Source organism: Ischnura elegans, chromosome 11, assembly GCF_921293095.1.
Source record: "Ischnura elegans chromosome 11, ioIscEleg1.1, whole genome shotgun sequence".
Classification (NCBI taxonomy): Eukaryota; Metazoa; Arthropoda; class Insecta; order Odonata; family Coenagrionidae; genus Ischnura; species Ischnura elegans.
The window spans coordinates 100,515,531-100,537,372 of NC_060256.1; the positions used below are offsets into that span (position 1 = coordinate 100,515,531).

At 39.1% G+C, this 21,842-nt stretch overlaps 1 protein-coding gene across 3 annotated transcripts in view; it reads right to left on the reverse strand.

Annotated features, from left to right (window-relative positions):
• LOC124168318 (luciferin 4-monooxygenase-like) overlaps positions 1-21,842 on the reverse strand; it is a 97,910-nt gene that overhangs the window by 38,320 nt on the left and 37,748 nt on the right. For 2 of the 3 annotated variants that reach the window (XM_046546487.1, XM_046546486.1), the window contains exons 4-6: positions 16,469-16,640; positions 12,384-12,683; positions 2,880-3,107 (exon numbers count right to left, since the gene is read on the reverse strand). In XM_046546487.1, the coding sequence (XP_046402443.1) occupies positions 2,880-3,107; positions 12,384-12,683; positions 16,469-16,640 (700 nt within the window). The remainder of the gene's footprint in view (positions 1-2,879; positions 3,108-12,383; positions 12,684-16,468; positions 16,641-21,842) is intronic. The other variant, XM_046546488.1, reaches the window with a different exon arrangement.

Consider the following 21,842-nt stretch of genomic DNA (forward strand, 5'->3'; position numbering starts at 1 on the left):
TACATTAGATAGATTCGATTGTTTTCAAGATCTTGGTGTTATTTTTGATAGCAGATTATCATTTGCCCCACACACAGAGAATATTACACTAAAAGCTTACAGAATGTTGGGTTTCGTTGGCCGAACCTGCAAGGACTTCAATGACATTAACTGTTTTAGATTGCTATACATAGCATTAGTGAGACCTATTCTTGAGTATTGCTCCATTATCTGGAGTCCCTTTTATGTTAAATATGTACAAGTTATTGAGAAAGTGCAACATAAGTTCCTAAGAATTATTGCCTATAAATTTCACCTAAATGGGATTATTGGTGACCGCAATGACCTAATGGAATTTATTAATTTAGCCTCCCTTCATCTGCGGAGAAAACAATTTGCCATTATTTTTCTATATTGTATATTAAATAATCATGTTAAATGTTCAACATTGCTTTCTCTTGTACCCCTCAGAGTTCCAACAGTTTCATCTCGAAGCACTTCACTGTTCACAATTCCTTTTTTAAGAAATAACTATTCTTTTTTCTTACCTCTTTTCCGTGCAATGAGAGATAGCAATGCTAACAGTAACCTGGACTTTTTTGCTACTCCATTATACACTTTTAAAAACATTGTTAAGTCTACAGTTAGGCAAATGTGTGATACTTCAGTAATTATTGCTTTCCCCCAAATTGAGTTTTGATTGCATCCTTTTATAAAGGAATGTATATCTTTTCTTTTTTATATTATTGTATTGGTTTATATTTTTTTATATACAGTGGAACCTCGATTTATCGTTTTCAGGGGGATGGATGAAAAAAACGATGAATGCGGGAAAACGATCAATGCGGGAAAACGATCAATGCGGGAATGGTTGTCCGGGTTGCCCCAGGAAACGCTGGATTTTTGCGAATTATGACATTCATTAATGGATTCAAAAAAGATTTTAGCTGATTATCGGAATATTATTCCTTTATCGAAACACTTAGGTCATATTGTTGATTTGGATTATATCTCTTTCAAATATCCTGAAGGAACACGCCGCCTTGCTAAAAATATGTTTCACTCCACTCGGAATTTTCACTGCTATTATGCATTTCTGTTCGACGTAAAAATTCTTATCCATCAAATGCCATTTCAAGTACACGTATTTACGAGAGAAAAGTGCGTGTTATGCCTCAAACAACTGATTTCGCCGTCGCAGTGATTGGCTATAGGATGTATTAAGAAGGCCAAAAATAGTTTATTATTTGAAATGTTCCTTTCTTGCAATCAAATGTTTAATATGATTGAGGCAATGTGGCGTTAATCGTCAGCGGCACGCCCACCTGATCCTCGGCTTCATCCCACTTCTTGTTTTCACCAGGGATCTCGCTTTACCCCCACCCCTGCCCCGGATTCTTTTCTTCGTCTTCAATTATTTTCAGCCTTTTAAAGTTCTCACTTGTGCCTTCGGAAGGGCCATGGTCCGCAGACGAATAAGAATAAAACTAATAAAAATGAAACCGGACTCTATTGAACCCACACGGAAAATACTCGCCGGTTTTAAGCCAACCCACCCTGGAAAGTACGGAACCACTCGTACGAGGTGAAGTTCGGCACTAATGATATCGCGTACAGCGTAAGCAGAGCTTACTGCAGAGGGTGAAGCATGACCATATGACTGCGCAATTAAATTTTTTATCCTATAGAGAAGGCAACTTACCCACTCATTTCTAACAATAAGTAGCGTAGCTCTAGATGAGCAGATGAATTCAGATTGCTAGTAGGGAGAAACAAAATATCCTGAGAAGACATCGCTTCGTTAGCACCTCAGACAAGTGAGACTTGTAGCATAACTTGTTTATTGTAACCAGACGCCCTGTTTTCGAAAAAAATCCGCATCAACTGCCATGAAGCTCACTATCAGCTGCGAGGATATCGATATTCGACAGAAATCACCATCTTATTATACCAACTATTTCCTTGCTTAAAATGGTTAAATAACGTTAGAAATACGTCGTGTTTGGTATCATTCTTTTTTTAATTACGTGCACATCACTAATATCTCAATATAATAGAAGTAAAATACCAATTGCCGAAATTCATTTTTACACACCTTTTCGCCTAATAGGTGATTCATGCAGCAGTTGACATCCAGAGGTGGGGATCCTAAAAGCAGGTCAGCTAAAAAAAAGTCAGCCGTCGAGAAAGGGGGAAGCTTGAATAAGGTTTCTTTTGTTCTCGAGTAACTTGATATTTTCTTTCGAAGCTAAGGTCTTCGTAATACGATCCCTGCTCGAGCTGGGACCTTTTTTTTTATTTCGGAGAAGAGGAAAGCTTCAGACTGGGAGAGGCGAGTGCTGAATGGAGGGGGATACCAGATCTTGGGAAATGCGATAATGTGACTCAGCTTCCCCACGGCACTCAGCTTCTCCCTATCGTATTTCAGTCGACAGGGGAAGATTCAAACTATGTGTCTGTCCTTATTAGCCATAAATAACACGTTGTAAACACTTCGTCTCGTTTTCGTCAAACGATAAATGCGGGAAAACGATACTTCGGGGAACGATATATGTGGGAAAAAATTACATTGTCTTTATGGAACTTAATTTGGGACCAGGAGCGGCGAACGATGAATGCGGGAAAACGATGAATGCGGGAACGATAAATCGGGGTTCCACTGTATTGTAACTTTGTACAGGGTTTCTATGCCCGTTAATAAAGCATATTATTATTATTATTATTATTATTATTATTATTATTATAACAGACTTCTACTGTACTTATCTTCCTGTAATATAATAGGCTAACTACACCAAGGATTTAGCCTTGTCTTTTAAGACCCATGTAAAACCAAAATCTACTTTATCTATCCATCTTAATGGGCATACGGATGTATCAAATTTATAGCTACCAATTACCTGAAATCCTTTGTATTTAATCAGCTCCTTCAATCGATCTACAATGAAGAAGTGCTTATCGTTATCATAATAGCCAATGTCCCCAGAGTGAAGCCAGCCATCTTTGTCTATCATGTTGGATGTAGCATCTGGGTTGTCCTTATAACCCTTCATCGTGAGGGCACTGCGAAAACACAGCTCACCCTCTTTGAATGGCCCCAGGGCCTTACCTGTTTCCAGGTCACAAACCTGCACAAAGAAATAAATTATAAGGAAAAGGAAGTAATCCTAGGACACTTTGGAAGTTAAGGCCAGATTATAGGATAAATTAGCAATAAATTAACAGCAGAGAGCACTTAGCGTGAGATAAAAGTATCCATAGGTTTATAGAAAAAATTAACATATAACTGGGTTAGCACTGGAACAGGGCTCCTACTATAGCTATAGCTTCCCACCCTATTATAAAATTCAGTTTTTTTTCCAAGTTTGCACGGCCTAAATGTCATCAAATTCACGGTCTGTTAATGACAATTTTAGGCAGAAATATTGATAACGTGACCATCACAGGCTGCACGTTAACTAAAAATTTAACAAAAACGACAGATGCAGTGAATGCAAATGCAGCAATGAAAGTGCTATCTCTCATGACATCACCTACAGTTAGCAAAATTCAGGCCCTGTGACGGGTTGTGAGTGGCCAGGGTTTATGAAAACTTTGGTTACCAGTCTTCTATTCAAAGGCTTAAGGTCAAAGTGTCGTCATGGCATATAGGACAATTATTGCGCTTCGAATATACGTGTGCAGATAAAGGCGTGGACAGTGTCTGCTAGTGACTGACCTTGAAACATGATTGACATTTTGATTTTTCTATTGATCAGTCAGCTGTAGTGCCACAATTGAGTTCGAGAGATTTTTAAGGTTTACTACGAAATTTATGGCTTTTTATCAGGTTTATTCACAGTGCACAAAATTCACGGCTTCTTTACATTTTAAGGTTTTCAAGGTTGAGAGAGGGAGCCCTGTACAAGTGTATACCAACTTTTTCCCGTGCCTTAAAGAGGTGGCAGGGGCCACTTTGACCGGCATGTGTTTTCTCTTGTTGAGGTAATGTGAGCAAATCATTTCTATCATACATTATATTTTGAAGTAAGATTCTTTTAACTCACATTTAAAATATTTTCAAATAATAAATAAAATTTTTGAACTATTAAGTTTTTCAACTTGGACACAAACTTTGGTAGGTAAACTCTGAGGTAGTCTATAGAATAATCCTGTGATATAACTGCGTAGCATAAAAAAAAAAACAAAATAAGCAGAAAATCAGTTCTGAATTCAATCTGCTAACGTGACTGCTGCTTATAATGCTACAAAAAATCTAATTTTGAAAGACACATATAATGAGAGGACACAAATAATATCGGTACAAATGAATGCTCCGGCACTTTTAGGTGTATCAGCAAATATTTCATTATACATGCGGTCAATAATAAAAATTTTTGGCGTGTGGTTTGAGGACAAAAATTCATTTCACTCATTAAAAGTAACGAAATATCAACAATTTTAACCATCGAGAATGAAGTGGAGACCATTTGAAATTCAAATAAAGAAAAAATGATTGTTCTGGAGCTTAATAAAAAATAAAAGTGCAAATTTTAGAATGTCCAGAGTGTCAATCATTTTTTTACCATGCACCTTTCTTGTGTTTTGCTAGCTCAAAAATTAATTGTGTAAGAATGAATTAAAGGAAGAAAAGTAAGATGTATACAATAATGGAATGGAAGAATAAGTCCAAGAGAACACATCAAGGTACCAAAAAAACAGCTAAATTCAAGTTTAATACAAAGTGTAAGGCAGTGTGTACAGTAAACTCTCGATTATACGAAGCAGGATTTTACGAAGTTTTCGATTATACGAAGTGATATTGCGGTCCCGGCGAAAAGCCTATGCTAAATACATGGCGCTATTCCATTATACGAAATGTTTTGAAATTACGAACCTCGGCTCGGTCCCCAGGAGCAAATGGCATTCGTTCATACGAACTACGGCGAAATATTTGTCAACAAAACTAGCTATGCCGGCGCAGTTAGCTAAAAAAATCAGCGTTTCCGACTGTAGTCCATTAAAAGTGTGAAATCATAAATTATAGTGCAACTTTGGAGAGAAAGGGTTCGCCTAAAACCTCACGGTGGGAATTTAGGGGAAGTAGGAGTTCAGTAAAAATATCGCGACTGACATAATGCCCCTATTTACGTGCCTATTCGTAAACATCGCATCGACAATACATGGTAGTTTAACATGTCAGGAAGGTTGCGCGAGGTATTTCGTACACTCCTACTGAACCCTTTGCACTGCTGTGAACGTACCTGGTACTTCGCAAGGAGGGCTGCAATGAACATACTTCGAAGACTACTTGACTACTTTTCGCCGAAGCACTCCGAAGGGTCCCTAATCCGGGACCCTTTCCTCGACGAGCTTACCCTCGCTGGCCCCTCTCCTCAACCCTCCGAGCGGGGGGCCTCCCTCCCCAAAATTGACCGCTCTGACTGCATTTTGAAAATCTATCAATCAATGCCATCATCAAAAAATAATTGTTTGCATCGCACTCCTGCCAATCAGGCAATCAAGGACGTCTCTGAACCGTGTTTCTGCGATGAGAAATAATGATTTCGTTGACTTTGCTAAAATGGCCAAGTTAATAAGATTGTTATTTTTCATCGCAGAAACACGGTTCAAAGACGTACTTGATTTCCTCCACTACAATCGCAAATTGCTGGAAATCGGCCGGATTCCCTTTGATAGCGCATCATGAGGATGTTCTTGAGGTTAATAATTGATATAATGAGCCTACTAGTAATTCTACTGCTACGATATCAGGGCTATGGTTGATTCGTTACGTTATACCTTCAGGAAGCTGCAGCGGATGAAATCGCGGAGGATATAAGAGGCTTAAAAGATGATTTTGAAAAATACTTGGACAAAGCAGGATGAGCACAGCGCGCAACATCAAACAATTATATTGCCCTAAACGATGATATCCAGGCTTGCGACAATGCGATGCCAGTACCTACATCAGAAGAAGCAGCGGCCGGGACTAGTCATAATAGCAGTGACGACAAAGATGAAAGTGAGGAAGTAATTTCACCAAATAAAAAATAAGTACACGCTGCCCTCCAAACATTAAGATATTTTGATTTAGCTAACGATTTAGATCCCCAATTTAATACCCATTTATGCAAGTGAGAAACCATGGCGGAAGCGGCGATGGAGTAGGGCAAAAAGAAAAAAAATAACAGATTTTTATGGGTAATATCTTTTCGTGTAGATATTAGCCTTCCTGAATAAACAACTTAAATATCTTAAGTATTGGGCTCCATTTACCACCAACTTATTTTTCAGGCTACTCGTAATGAAGACGCACTTCTAACTCTAACCATGAACTTTCTTCTCGCGCGCCTCCCCGTTCTCCCATGCCGAGAGATCTTTCTTTCCAAAGTCTTTGTTTACTCCCTCCTGTGGCCTTCTGCTGATCTTCCTGACACCCACCTTACGCATCCCAAACCCCTCCTTCCCCAGAATTTCCTGTTCACTCCCTCCCTAAGGTGACTGTGCTTGAGTGCGTCGTAAAAAAATACGCCCCCCAAACGTAAACTGAGGCAGAGCTGAAGGCCCTTTCCCCACCCTTCTTTCTCCTGCCCCTTCACCCCTCGTTATGCTGACCACACTTCTTTCCTCATTCCACTCTTATTCACCCCACCCACTGGGAACATTCTCCGACTGTGGAGAAGGGCATGGTTCATCTTTACCTGCAATGGGGGTAAGTTTTTAACCGGAGAGAGGCTGAAGAAGTATCTTCCACTATCGGGGAAATGGTACCGTGCTTATAATTGTCTCTCTTCTTCTCTGCTGACTTTTCAATTGAAATTACTTTCTTTGCTCTTTCCACACTATATTTATTTACAATTATGGCGCGACTATTTTTTAGTGCTAAAACTAAGAAACTCTTTCTCTATGTCAATGATCCTTTGTATAGCTTTCAATACAGCGGAGAAAGGAACACGAAAACTAAATGAGGTGAATGTACAGGTTTTTGCGTGTCATTTTTGGGAATTCACGCAAGTGAACCAATACTTCACACACGTTGAGAAATGATGAAACGTCTCTTGTAGGAAAACAATCAATGTGGATAATAACGTTTCTCTCTTTACTTCTCCGATAATGGAAGATGTTTCTCCTGTCGTTTTCCGGGTGGAACCTTGCTCCTGCCGGCATAAAAGAAGAGAGACATACTATAAGAACATAGCACTTCACACCCGGTATGAAGAATATAGTCCTGATGAAGAATAAAGTCTTTCATAGCAACGTCTGTAAAGATAATGGAGCACAGAAGCCGGACGGAGAACTCAAAGAGAATTTACATCAAATATTCGCCAGAAGATAATCATATCCTACGTAATTTATGCCCGTAACTGAATCTCAATGAAAAACTAATTGAAAAGATAGCATATTCAGCTGAAAGTGCGGAGTAACTCGAATAATTAACTTACGAAGGTTATTTTGGAAACGGGTTAAGGCCCTCGTTATTCTTTTTTTTCTCGTCACTGAGCGATAGAGGGCGACATAAATGGCGGTTAGGCCCTTAGAGTATGGTTAGGCCGGCTGCCGCTAATATTTCCATGGGTGCTGGAAACAAATATCTATCTTACGCTTACTTAATAGTTTCTATTCTTTCCTAACCACAAATTTATAACATTAAATTCTTATAATAAACTTTGCAATTCATTATTTGATTACGTTTTCTAAACTGGTCGGGAATTTCTTAAGCGATCGTTGATATTGAAGTATGTACAAGAAATGGAAAATTTATGAAGGTATAATTATTTAACGATCTTTCACAGCATAAATCGATAACAAAAAGCCTTTTCTAAGAATTCTACCATGAATAACCACCGAAAACATTTAAATAAGGCCACTAAAGACAAAAAAGGGCGGAAGAAACAAAAGCGAACATTTTTTCGTGACTTGTGAAAAAGGTTTGAAATTACGAAACTCGATTTTACGAAGTGCCGATTTTCCGGTCCCACTGACTTCGTATAATCGAGAGTTTACTGTAGTTGGTTCATCAGAACAATATCAAATTGCATCCAATTTTAATATAAACGCACAAGGGCCTTGCACTAGTTCAGTATTTAATTTTTTCCATAAACCAGCCATTGCACTCCAATTTAAACAGATCTCAGCCAGTAACTGAATTCAAGGCTATGTATCAGGAAAAGGGGAATGACATGGAAGTTTTATTCAGGAAGTAATATAGGACATTTCTCAATGTGAAAGTTCTGAAAATACACTGAGGTGAAAGGAGAGAATGAAATACCAATCAACAAGGGTGGATACAAGGGGAATATATCGCTAGTGGTGCCATTGAAGAGAAAGATGAGAAGAATAAAAACTTCATAATCTTAAGTCAAGAACTATGCAAGAACTGATTCAATGTAGCTCTCCACTCAGGTCACTTATAACTATAGCTTTCCATATTTATAAACATTTTACAATCGCAAATTTAATACAAAAAAATTGATGAATTAGGCCAACTTCAAGAAGTACTAAAAAATATTTCTCTTGATAATGTACATGTGTTTCAGCTATATGCATGTCTTCCTAATGCTAAGTCGTTGAAAAGTGTGAAAGGATAGGTGAGGAGGCTCATTGAAACTTAAATTTTGAATTCCCAATGATTCATCATCATCATCATCACTGGTTAACAATCCTAGGATTGGTTTGACGCAGCTCTCCACTCAGTTCTCCTATCAGCTAATCTTTTCATTCCTACGTATTTCTTCTCTTTCACATCTCCCTTTACTTGTTCCATATATTTTGTTCGAGGTCTTCCTTTTCCATTCTTGCCTTCCACCTGTCCTTCGACAATTGTCTTCATCAGGCCATCATGTCTCAAGATGTGGCCTATAAGGTTGTTCCGTCTTCTTATTAAGGTTTTCATGAGGCTTCTCTTCTCTCCTACCCTTCTTAGGACTTCCTCGTTACTAACTCCGTCGATCCATTTGATTTTCATCATTCTTCTGTAGCACCACATTTCAAAGGCCTCTATCCTTGCTTTCTCCGCTGCGGTCATTGTCCATGCCTCACTTCCGTATAGGAGCATACTCCACATGTAGGTTCTTATAAATTGTTTCTTTACTTTTATATTTAAGTTTCCCACTGTAAGCAGGTCTCTCTTTTGGTGGAATGCTCTCTTCGCCTGGGCTATTCTGCTGATAATTTCTTTCTTGCTTCTCCCGTCATTAGTTATCTTGCTTCCCAAATAACAGAATTCATCCACCTCTATCAGTTTTTGCCTCCCTACTTTAATGTTGGTCTTGACTTCTTCTCTTCTGCTGCATACTAAGATCTTGGTTTTCTTCGTGCTTATTTTCAGTTGATATCTACTCATTACCCTACCCATATTAACCAGAATATTTTTCAAATCCTTCTCTGTTTCTGCTATAACGGCTATGTCATCGGCAAATCTTAGCATGCTAATTTTTTCTCCATGGATATTCACTCCCAATTCCTTTTCTTTGATTTCATTAATGGCTTTTTCAATGTAAACGTAGAAAATTACGGGTGACAATGTACAGCCTTATCGCACTCCTTCCTTAATTCTTGCTTCTTCACAACTGGGCCCTGATTTTATCACGGCTACTTGGTTTTTGTATAAACTGTGGATGATTCTTCTGTCATTATAAAGAACCCCAATTTCCTTTAGGATTCCAAGCATTGTGCTCCAATCCAAGTTATCAAATGCTTTCTCTAAGTCCACAAACGCAACGAATGTTGGCTTGTTCTTTTCCATTCTCTTTTCTATGAGCAGTCTTAGGGCCAATATTGCTTCCCTTGTGCCTTTGTTTTTTCTGAATCCAAATTGGTCCTCATCCAAGTACTCTTCTGCTTTTCGTTCTATTCTTCTATAGATGATCCTTGTCAGTATCTTTGATGCATGTGTAGTAAGGCTTATGGTCCTAAAATCTTGGCACTTCTCCGCTCTTTTCTTCTTAGGAATAGGGATTATAATGTTCCTCTCGAAATCCTTTGGTATCTCACCTGTCGTATACATTTCACTAATGATTTTGTATAGCTGGCTCAACGTCTTCTCTCCTGAATTTTTGATTAGTTCTGCAGGAATGTCATCAATGCCAGACGCTTTATTTATCCTGAGGTCTCTTACAGCCGCATCAAATTCCGATCTTAAAATTGGGGCTCCCATGTCATCAGCATCCACTTCCCTCTCGTTTTCGATAGCATTCGTTCTGAGGCGACTTCCTTTGTACGATTGACCACCAATTTCCGTAATTTCATTCATCGCCTGATGATGCGTCCTGCAACGGTCGCGAAAGCTTGCACGACAAAGCGCAACACGCAGCTGCACCCGGAGGCCGTTAGTGACGATTCCTTTGTACAAATCTTCCAGATATTCCTTCAATCTCTTCCCTTTTTCTTCATTTTCAATCAATAGTTCTCAGTTTTTGTCCCTAAGGGTATTACATCTTACGCTCCTTTCCTTAAAGTGGTTCCTCACTATCCTATAAGCGACCTCTACTTTCCCATGTTTAAAATTGTTTTGCACGTCTTTGCAAATGCTTTTCATCCACGTTTCTCTAGCCTTCCGCGCTTTACGACATATTTCGTTCCTTATCCTCTTGTAACGATTCTGTCCTTCCTCTGCTTTCGCAGCCTTGTGTTTTCTTCTTTCTTCAATGAGATCTAATACTTCCTGCGTGATCCATGGTTTTTTCATAACGACTCTTCTTTTACCAAGAACTTCCTCAGCTGCCGCCTGCAGACCACTTCTAATGGTTTTCCAACTCTCTTCCATTGGTTTGTTGGTCGGATCCTCCCCTATTTTATTTTCTACAGCCTCTTTAAAAGCCAGTTGATGCTGAACCTCCCTCAATTTTTCAACCTGCCATATGTTTTTCATGGCTTTCTTCAACTTTTTAAATTTAAGGTGGCATTTCATCATAACTAGGTTATGGTCACTATCGATATCTGCCCCTGGATAGCTTTTGCAGTCCTTCACCTGGTTCCTGAATCTTTGTTTCACTAGAATGTAGTTGATTTGGAATCTTCTATGGTCTCCTGGCATCTTCCACGTGTATCTTCTTCGCAGGGGATTTTTGAATAAAGTGTTGGCAACCACTAGCCTGTGCTCCGTGCAGAATTCAAGTAGCCTTTCTCCTCTTTCATTTTGGTTACCCAACCCATATTTCCCAGTTATTATTCCGTCTTGACCTTCGCCGACGACGGCGTTCCAGTCACCTAAAGTAATAAGATTTTCTTCCCCTCTTACCTGCTTGATAACTTCCGCTATATCTTGGTAGACATCTTCTACTTCTTCGTCTTCATAATCTGACGTAGGCATGTAAACCTGTACCACTACAGTAGCTACGGGTTTAGTATCTATCTTCACCATTACTATCCTTTCATTAAACTGCAGGTAGCTTTTAACACGCATCCCGGCGCTCTTTCTAAGCATTATGCCTACTGCAGCATTACCATTTAGCGATCCCGTGTGTATCATTCTGTAGCTTCCACTCAAAAAGTCTCCTTCCTGGGGCCACTTCATTTCGCTGATGCCTAATACATCGAGGTTCATTCTTCGCATCTTCACCTTCAAGTTCTCTAGCTTACCGCAGGTACGAAGTGATCTGACGTTCCATGTTCCTATCCGTAACATTCTATCTTGTTTGACCGATGTACCCTCTCGAGTAGTCCTCGCCCGGAGATCCGAATGGGGGACTAGTTTACCTCCGGAATATTTTACCCGAGAGAATTCCATCATGTCATTATATAAATTGAGTGGTGTAGCTGTGACTCCTCGGGATGATAATGTGGTGGTTTCCCCTTGCCTTCCACATCGCAGTACTACAGCCGTTAAAGTAAATGTTACCACGCCCGTAGTGGAATGTGTGTCGCTGTACCGACCAGTATGGTCTCCACATTCGCACATGTGAAGAAGAGCTGCTGCCCTATCCCCCGGGTGATGAGAGGCATAATTGTTGGCGGCCCCCAGTCGCCAAGTCACGGTATCTTCACAGGTTTTGGTATCTTTTAAATGGTCTACCTTACCCAAGGGTAGCCCAATACCTCCGCAGAATACCGCCGCTTTTTGTCCACGACTGCTTATTCGACGAGAGAACTCGCTTATCTCGCAGCTAACCTCTATATCTAAATGTCGACTCACCATCCGCAATCCCAATGATTACCATTGGAAAAACCTTTTGATGAATCACAGGGCCCAAATACCAAGTACCATAAACCTGGGTGACATGGCATGGGTATCAACAAACCTAGATGGGGTAGTGGTCCGCTCAGTAAATTGTAAAGCCAAAGATCTGTGGTTCAATCCTGGTCCAGAAGATTCTTTTACCCACGGCAATTATTGTGAATCCAAGATCTTTCCCAGCAAGGCCCTTTTTGATTCCATTATGACAGGACTACCGAGGAAAAGGAAACAAATGAAATCCACTCACCTTACACTGAATCCCAGGATTGAGAATTCCAGCCGATCCAGGTTTTTTACCAACTTCTGGGGATAACATTACTGCAAGAGTTGTCTCGGTGAGTCCATATCCTTGACGCACAGTGCATGGTGGAGCACCAATCCTGGAGCGTTGCTTGTTGATAATCGCCTCCACTCTCTCCTCCGTATCTCTTCCTAACGGTGCAGCACCACATAATATTTGACTGATGCTGGACAAATCATACTTGTCCACTCGGGGTTCTTTAGTCAGGAACACAAGGAGAGGAGGAACTAAAGAAAGGGTTGACACCTGACATATGTAATGGGAAATGACAAGAACAATTAAATCACAATAAATACAAAGCACAGAAAATGAAACTTGCATTAATTATTGGGATTTGTCAGAGATGGGTTTAGTACCAAAAAAATTAACAGCGCTCAGTTCAAGTTACTATTTAAAATTATCAATCAGTTAAAAGTAACAAGCACAGTTACAACAAGTAGCTAGTTACAGTTACTATTATGGTTTACAATTTAGAGAGTAGCTAGAGTTACACGTATTAATTACGAATACAAAAAGTAACTATGCACACACTACCCATCAAATGCAACTATTATGAGTAAAAAATACCTAAAATGTGATCATAATTATTAACTAGGTTACTTTTCCTCAGTTACAGCCCATATCTGTCATTAGATTGGGATGGGTTGGTTTAATTCTTCAGTTGCTGCTTCCACTGGTTCTTAGGATTGCCAATCGGACCCGAACTGATGCCAAAAACAAAACAACTGCTAAAAAAGTTGAGTTACACATAAATGTAACTTGCAGACACTCTCAAGAACCAAACTAGCCCATGACTCAGAGAACAACTGTATCTCTCCTTTCAAAAAGTATAATTTAGAAATAAGTTCATAAAAAGGAATAATGAAAATTCCCAAAATATTTTCCTCAAATTGAATGGGATTATTTTCAATATTTTTACTAGGTGGCAGATCTATGAAATACAGAGGAAGTTCTAATAAAAAAGTGGAAGTTCTCAAATTCGTTAAGTTTGAGAAACAGTGCAATGGGGAACTTGCATGAATTTTTTTTTATTTCACAGGCGGACAGAAAATTATTTTCTGAATTCAACAAAGAAAACCGCATGTAAATATGATTTTTCCTTCGTGAGATCTTCAATGATAAATATAACGAATTTTTAAGCGCACCAAAAATTCCCTCACCACCCAAGCCACTGCCGACGAAGCCTCGATGACGTCAAAGGTGCCTAAACATCACACGAAGCAATTGTTGTGATTGTTTGTAATAGTTGCCAGCAGTTGTGAGAGCTTTGTTTGTGAGACATGTTGATTATTTTCTATATAAAGATAAATATCCGACGATAGAGGCTCGGAAGCCCTCATATTTTGTATTATTTATAATATTAATACCTGAGTAAGGACATAAAATATAAAACTGGAGCAGTTAATCCAAAGATTTTATAGTACCTAAATAATATCGTTGTAGGAGTCTGAGCCATGGCCATTGGAAGGGGGGATACGTTAATTGTAAGTTGATGTTATCGACCTAACAAGCTCAACAAAATCAACCTAACAGCTAGTAAGCTTACGATCGGTATAAGAAGTTTCTTTTACATCTCGATTTGCCGCCGACGTATAGCAATAATTTGTTTTAACATAGTCCATGAGGGTCGTGGCATCAATTTTTGGTGTGCTAAAAAAAAGGCTGGTGCCCTAACACCCAATGCCACACGCCTTTTAGGCGGCTTGCCGGGTGCTATGTAGATGTAGATGAATTTCAGATGTACTATTCGAACGAGCGGCAACGTTATCATCCATTTTTCTGATAACTAAAACATACGAAGTGAAACACTTGTACTTCATCATCCCGATGTTGCATTATTAATATCCCAAGTAATAATTGTGGCACGATAGCAATAGGAAAACTTGCCCAAGAATAACAGAACAAAATAAAGCGACGATGAGCGGCTAAATACTCCCTCAAAACAAATTTTACAGCATGCGCTCAGTATATTTCCCAACTTCCTAGGGTTGTTTAGGCACCTATGATGTCACGCCTGGCCTCAGCAATGCTCACGTGTCTTCAAACAGTGGTCGGCTCAAAGAAATTTATCTCAATTTTTTATTTCTTTTGATGGTGAATGGAGAAACTTTAGGTATTTTTGTGAGCTAATGTATCCATTTTTCTTATTCAAAATAGTTTTTAGAGCAATCGACGACCCATGCAAGTTCCCCATTGAAGAAGTGAGGTTGCCTTGGTGCATTTGGGTTAAATGTATTTGACACTAAGGAGTGCGACAAACCTAAAAAATATTACCTCACTAAATTTCTATGAAATATAGGATAAATTTCAAGCATATACTGTGATATACACAATGAACCTCAATAGCATAGTAGTCAGCATAGTGTCCTGGAAAGTCTAATGTCTGCGGTTTCATTCCCGGACCAGGTTAATTATTCCCCACAGAAATTAATGTGGATTTCACAAATGTTCACAAGGCAGAATGGAAATATTCCTCATTTACCACAAAGCGTGGATTTAGCAGTGGAATGGGGTCCTCCTTAGGGTAGGGTGTTCTTTGAAGCCCATGTTCCCTTGGATTGCAATGCCATTGATGGACCGCGAGCATGTAAAACCTAACACTATGAACCTCAGTAAAACTACCATGGAAACTCAGAAACCTGAATAGCATAATGGGATGGAAAGCTGGAGGTCAGTGGTTCGATTCCCTGGGATTGAATCTTCCTGGGAATTTTTTCATGCGGCAAACCTCTTCATAACAAACATATAATAAAATATTTTGTTACATGGCCGTGTTTGTCGTATAGAGGCTAATAAGTTCTAATGCAACAAAAACTCATTACTGGGTGAGTTAAAAATATTTTACTATTCACTCCACTATTATACTGCTCAAATACTATACTAAATAAATTTTGATCTCTGAGGAAAATTCATGATATATAAACATGGCATCAATGGATTCCCCTTTGCCCCAGACATTATGTCACATACTGCTGCTAAAGCGTAAGTTGATTTGTCTTTGCCAGGTATGGCTGGGACAATTATTTGACATCACAATAGCCACCTACAAGCGAGTCACTTTAGCTGAATTGCGGTTCCAAAAATTGTCCAAATTCAAAGCATTATCTTCAAAATGGACCTTATTTATGGTCTTCAAAACAAAGCAAATCACAATAATGAAACAGAAATCATTTCGTAAGCCATTCACAGAAAATCTGCACTTAGCACCTTATATGAAATGCAAAATTGGGAACGTTCCTCAGTGCGTCAGTTCCTGAATCTTATTACTTTCTTCTAAAGAGGTGAAAAATCTTTTACAGTGCCAAAAATTAATTTCATTGCACAGAAATGTTAGCTGCAAAGAGGTGTGTGTATAGAGAGTGAAAGTGCAAACAAAGCATATGCGAGTCAAATTAGGTCCACAATTCTGTTTTTACTTAAAATGGGTGCTTTGCTGTACAGCGGTTTGTTCTTAAGAGATTTTGCTGTAATCTGTTTTTCAGACTTTGATGAAGTGAAAGCAGTATGTTGAATGCAAATTCCCCTTCTCGTTGAAATGTTTCTGAGCTCGCTTTTTAGGTATTGACACGGAAAATCACTGGACTTCATTAAACAGAGACTGAATCACTCCAAGATAGTGGCTGGGCAATTCATAAAATAATACCATTGAGGCTTGATTTTCTTTCCTTGACCACTTTAATTAAGCAAATTCCACCTTCCATGGCCTTTCGGAGTTGATTATTGTCAGTTACGATATGGCCTCAGCTCCGATTCCATCCAATCAATACTTTAAACAAATTTATGAAATCCTGATGATGCTTTTATTTTCAAAGCAAAACATTGGCGTAAATGAAAAAAGTTAAACCATCAGAGATTTTAATTACCAACCAAAATCCAAAAACCCGTAAAGGGGAGAAAAAGCAATTCGTCAAATTGAGGTTTCACAAATCAGAGGTTCTCTTGCAAAGCCTTTGAACTGCCATGGCAATCAAGGGCACAACACAAGAGGAAAGAGCAAGGACAAAGACATAAATATGTACATACATACGCACCTTGTGCTCTTGGATGGCTCGAAAAAATACTTGTGGCTCAAAGCGATTCATGACGACCACCTTCAAGCCGAGCGCCGTCATGCGCAGCAAGTTGATGAGACCAAAGCCGTGAAAGAATGGCAAGATGGCCAGGCTGACCCTCAGCTGGGAAATGCCCAAAGTCCTCTCATCCCTACAACAATCAAAGTGTCATCCCTAAAATCATCTAACACAACAAAGTGATCCAACAAACATTCCTTCAAGTTGCTAAGCGTGTATCTTCTTTGCACTTGTTGTTTGCATGGCCATTTTCAATTAAGTGATAATAATAATCATGCCTTTATGTAACTAGCAAAATTAAGCCTGTGCTGTCGTCTCTTACATAGTTTGGCACTCACATACAGCAACCACTCAGGCAGGATTCAAATATGCAATTTCTAGGGTAGCATAGGAGATCTTTACCCTTACCATTTTACATCTTTACCATTAACCTGACTATGTATGCTCTGAAAAAAGTATTTGAGATGCTATTTGGCATTTTTTCACAACACTTATGGAAATAGAATGAATATACATCCTATGGAATTCCAAACTTAAGTGGAAAGTACCAAAATCAGCATGAATTAAGGATGCTTCCATGAAGGCATGCCTAATATGGTTGAGTACAGTCCCTGACAAAAATCTTACCACCTAGGAGTTGAAAATTTTCCAAGTCCCAAATTGACACCAACTTGGCAATGCCACTGAACCACGTCCCCACTTCAAAGAAAACATACACTCCGAGAGTCAAGCGAAGCCCTTCTTCATTGCCTGTAAAAAAAGAGTTCTGAAGACCACAGAGAGAGATGTTTTGATTTTTACCTAAAATTCTATGAAGAATGTGCCCGCTAGCCCTTCCCCATCTTCCTTCCTCTCGTGTGTCCAAACAAAAACTGTTCGATCCTCAACAGCAAACGAAATTACGTGGGAATGTAAAAAAGGAAGTGCCCTAATGCTTTACACCCATGCCTCGTATAGCGCAAGGTCCTTGGGGCCTTTGTGTTATACGAGAGCGTTTTAACTAGAGATGGGTCGAATAGCAGATTTCTCGAATTCGAATATCGAATTCGAATATTAAATCATAGCTCGAATATTCGAATACCACGAATACTAAATGATGAATGCTGGAATGTTTGACTCGGTTGCCTATGCAGCAGGCAACACAAGATTTTGGGGAGTAATTTTGATTTCCTTAAAATGATTCGAACAGGAATTTAGCAGATTAATGAATAATTTAATTTTATGGAAACAATTGGGCATATAATTAATTCAACTAACATCGCTTTACCCCCACTACTGCTGCCAAGTGCTAGCTGACAATCTGAGGCATTTTGTAAAATACAAGCTCTTTTCCACCGGATTTTCTTCAATTATTTTCCGTCCATCTTTGGGAGTTCTCATGAGATAAGAAGATGAATTGGAATTGCTATCTGGGAGAAACCAAATATCCTGAGAAAATATCCCTTGGTCTGGGACTGTAACAATAAAGATTTATTGCACCACTCATAAATTGTAACTTGATCTATGTTTTCGGAAAAAAAATACCGCATCAACTTCCGAGAAGCTCTGCTGCTCATATCGAGTTTCGCCAGAATGCTAAGTCTCCGTCGTGTTTTGACATTTATTTCTTTGCGTAAAATGCTTAAATAAACTCAGAAATACGTCGTGTTTGGTCTTATTCTTTTTGAAATTACGCGCACATTACTAATATTTCAATTCAATAAAGGTGTAACATCAATTGACGAAAGTCATTCTTAGACACCCTTTGTGCTAATAGATGACTCATGCAGCGGTTGACCTCCACAGAAATGGGGAACTTCGAAGCTGGTAGGAAAAAAAAGGTCAGTGGGGGAGGAAAGGGAGGGCCCGAAACACGTTTCTATTGTTCTCGCGTATTTTTTCGAAGCTAAGGTCTTCGTAATATGATCCCTGTGCGAGCTGTGACCTTTTTTTTATTTTGAAGAAAAGGAAAGCCTCAGAGGGGGGCTAGTGCTGAATGGAGAGGGATACCGGACCTTGGGAAATGCGCTAATGTAAGTATCCCACGGTACTCACACAGCAGTTGACTTCCAGAAATGGGGAACTTAGAAGCAGGTAGCCAGAAAAAGGTCAGTGGGTGAGAAAAGGGGGGAGGGCGTGAAACACGTTTTTATTGTTCTCGTAACTCGATATTTTTTTCGAAGCAGGGGTCTTCTTAATGCGATCCCTGCGCGAGCTGGGACCTTTTGCTTGATTTCGGAGAAGAGGAAAGCGTCAGTGGTTGAGGCGAGTGCTGAATGGAGGAGGATAGAGGATCGTGGGAAATGCCCTAAGGTTGCTATCCCACGGCACTGAGTTTCTCCTGGTGGGGGGAATCGGGGATTTTCGGATTTTTTCACCCGACTATTTTCGGTTCCCCTCGTCGAACACTTTTCACCGCTAAAATCCACGAATTAGATCCAATTCGTCAACTTGCGTAAAACGGCGCTGCGAGCACTAAATGACTACAGTTCTCTACATTTTTCCGAGTCACTACCAACGACGTGCGTGCGACAGTGTATGACGCGAAATTCAAAGTATTCGAGGTATTCGAGGCGGTACTTTTCGCATAACTATTCGAAATCTCGAATATCGAATACTTTCTAGTATTCGAGGTATTCGAGTATTCGCGGATACTATTCGCACATCTCTAGTTTTAACATTGCAAAGATAGGGATGCATTCCTGGTAGTATAGGTGTTGGGTATCGAATTTCCTCTAAACCATATACATTCCCATAAATAGCCTCAGAAAACCTTATTTATATAAATGCTTATAGTTTAAAATGTCTTTAAAGATAGTAGGAATGCATTTAAAGACTTATATTTCACGTTTAAAAAAATTTGTACGTGCATTTGAAATTCCCTCCTGTCGTGTGGGTGGGCTAACATCTGCTATCTCAAGGATTCGTAATGCATTGCCGGCAGTTGAATATTTTTCAAACCAGTCTAAAAACAATTATTGTCACCCAGGCCATTTTGCTGCTCATCGAAATGACAGGCAGATGCTACTTTGAACGCCATTTCATAGCTAGTGGAGTTTATGAATGATAATAATCATTTTAATTTGAAGTCCTCCGAGGCATTAGCAGCTACGTGAAACAGTCTTAAAATGCCTTGAAACCTGACCCAGGTTTTCCTTCCATGAAAATGAATGAACGAGATTGCATTCTTTTCCAAAACAATATCGTCTCGTCAACACTAAAAACTGGTTGAGGGGGAAAAGGAGCCACTTTCAATCACAGCTTGGAGTTCATCAGAAAATGTTGCGGTGACTGCGCTATCAACACTTGCATATTCACCTGATATCGCCACACTGAAAATACCTGCTTGCCGTTTAAATTCTGGAACCAACCGGAGCTTTCACTAAATGTCTCAGAGCGATTACCACTCTCGTCTTTTTGTACAGATTCACAATGAACTTTCCGTATGTCTTGACCGCTTGGTTGAAATTGGTGCGGCTGAGGTCACTGATGTTTTGACTTCATCTTTATTCAGAGTCAGGCATCATGAGTTTAAACTTCCGTGCAATATTGCTTTGACGCTCTCCATTTTCTAAGCAATTGACCTCTTTCAATTTCTCTTCTAGGTTTATGATTTTTCTCGATAACTTCTTGATTTTTCCACCCGCATCTTATATTTTGCCATTGTTCTCTTGGTTTTTACTCTGTATGGCTCTACGGAAATCACCTTCTACTGCTGCACTGTATTGCTGTGTATTCCTGAGATGCAGAGGGCCTACGACTGCTGGGATGGAATGAAGATTGTGTTGAGATTCTATTGTGGACCCTTTTATGTGTTGATGCTATTCATACGCAACTCGGCCACCACTCCATTTCCCCCCTGTGATTACCGATGACCTTGAAGGCTTTAATGTAGACCCTCTACCTGGAAGTCAATCCCCCAATAACCTATGATGGTAGAAATTACGTCTCAAACTGTATTGCCTAAAAAAAAACTCATTTCAACTAGCTCCATGCTTAATTAATGATCTAAATTACCAACTATTGTCATTCTGTCAAGGAGAAGGGATAAATTACTTCGATAGGCCGGCTATATGGACCCAATGACAAGTAATGCTTTTGGCCATTGCACAGCAATGGAGTTCCATTAATATATAAACAAAAAATAAGATTTGAGGAAAGCAATACTATTAATATGCATAAAATGATAGCAATTTTGTAAGTACTTAGCGCAAGTTCACGTTTTATCATGAGAGCGTTAAAGTTTTTTGATTAGGCTACACTGCATTGCAATGTTTCCCAGAGGAACAAATTTGCGCTATATCGAAATTGCACTAATCGAAATTGTGCTATGCAAGGCATGGGAGTATATCCTAAGGACTTGATGGCAGAAGAAATCCTATTTCCAATTTCTTTCGCAAATATAAGATATTGAAGTTCACCAAGATACGAACGATCTCCTGATTTCCCATTAGAAATTTCTGGATTACAACAGGGAATGCCTCTCTTGGGAGGATACCTTGAGAGAGCATATTTATTTTTTTCAATGATCAATAAATTGCTTTTTCTAATGATTATGCAATGATATACTTACACTAAAAAGAGGAATTTATGATACCAGGCTTTATAGTTAAAACATCGCTACAATTAACAAAATACTGATCACATTTCTGCACAAATAATACTTTTCATGCATTTACATAGAGCCTATGCATGCTGTAAATATATATATATATATATATATTAGTGATGGGTCGATTCGAAAATTTTACCAATTCTGATCCCGATTCAGATTCTGACAATCGATTCCGATCCTACCGATACCGATTCCATCGATTTTGACACCATAGGCTCCAAGAAAAATATCATTTAATTCCAGGCAACAAGACAACCACTTCAAAAATTATTACTCTGTGAAAGAATCAGTTGACAAAAGCACCTTTCATATCATCACTATGTAATTATTACGGAGGCTTCCGCGGTGAGTTGATTGGTGATGGTTTTCCGGGTTTACACCGTGTTGATTAATGTTTTTTTTTTGTTTGTCCGCAAAAACATGAATCAACGCGGTGTAAACCCGGAAAACCATCACTCATCACTGTGTAATTAAAATACAATAGCTAAATTTCAAAACAGAAAATACCTGAAAAGTGGTGTTACCTCACAGGTATTACTTTAGAATATTAGCACTCATGTTTAAATTTAAAATAAAAGTATCTCCTTTAATATCTATCTTTTATTGAACATATCTTATCATTATCAATAATGTCTCACGAATTTAGTCTCCTTTTACAGACTTTAAATTTTTGCTCAGAAAGCAAAGCATCTTCACTCTGTCAAGATAAAGCCTGATGCGTTTTACATCACATATTTTTCC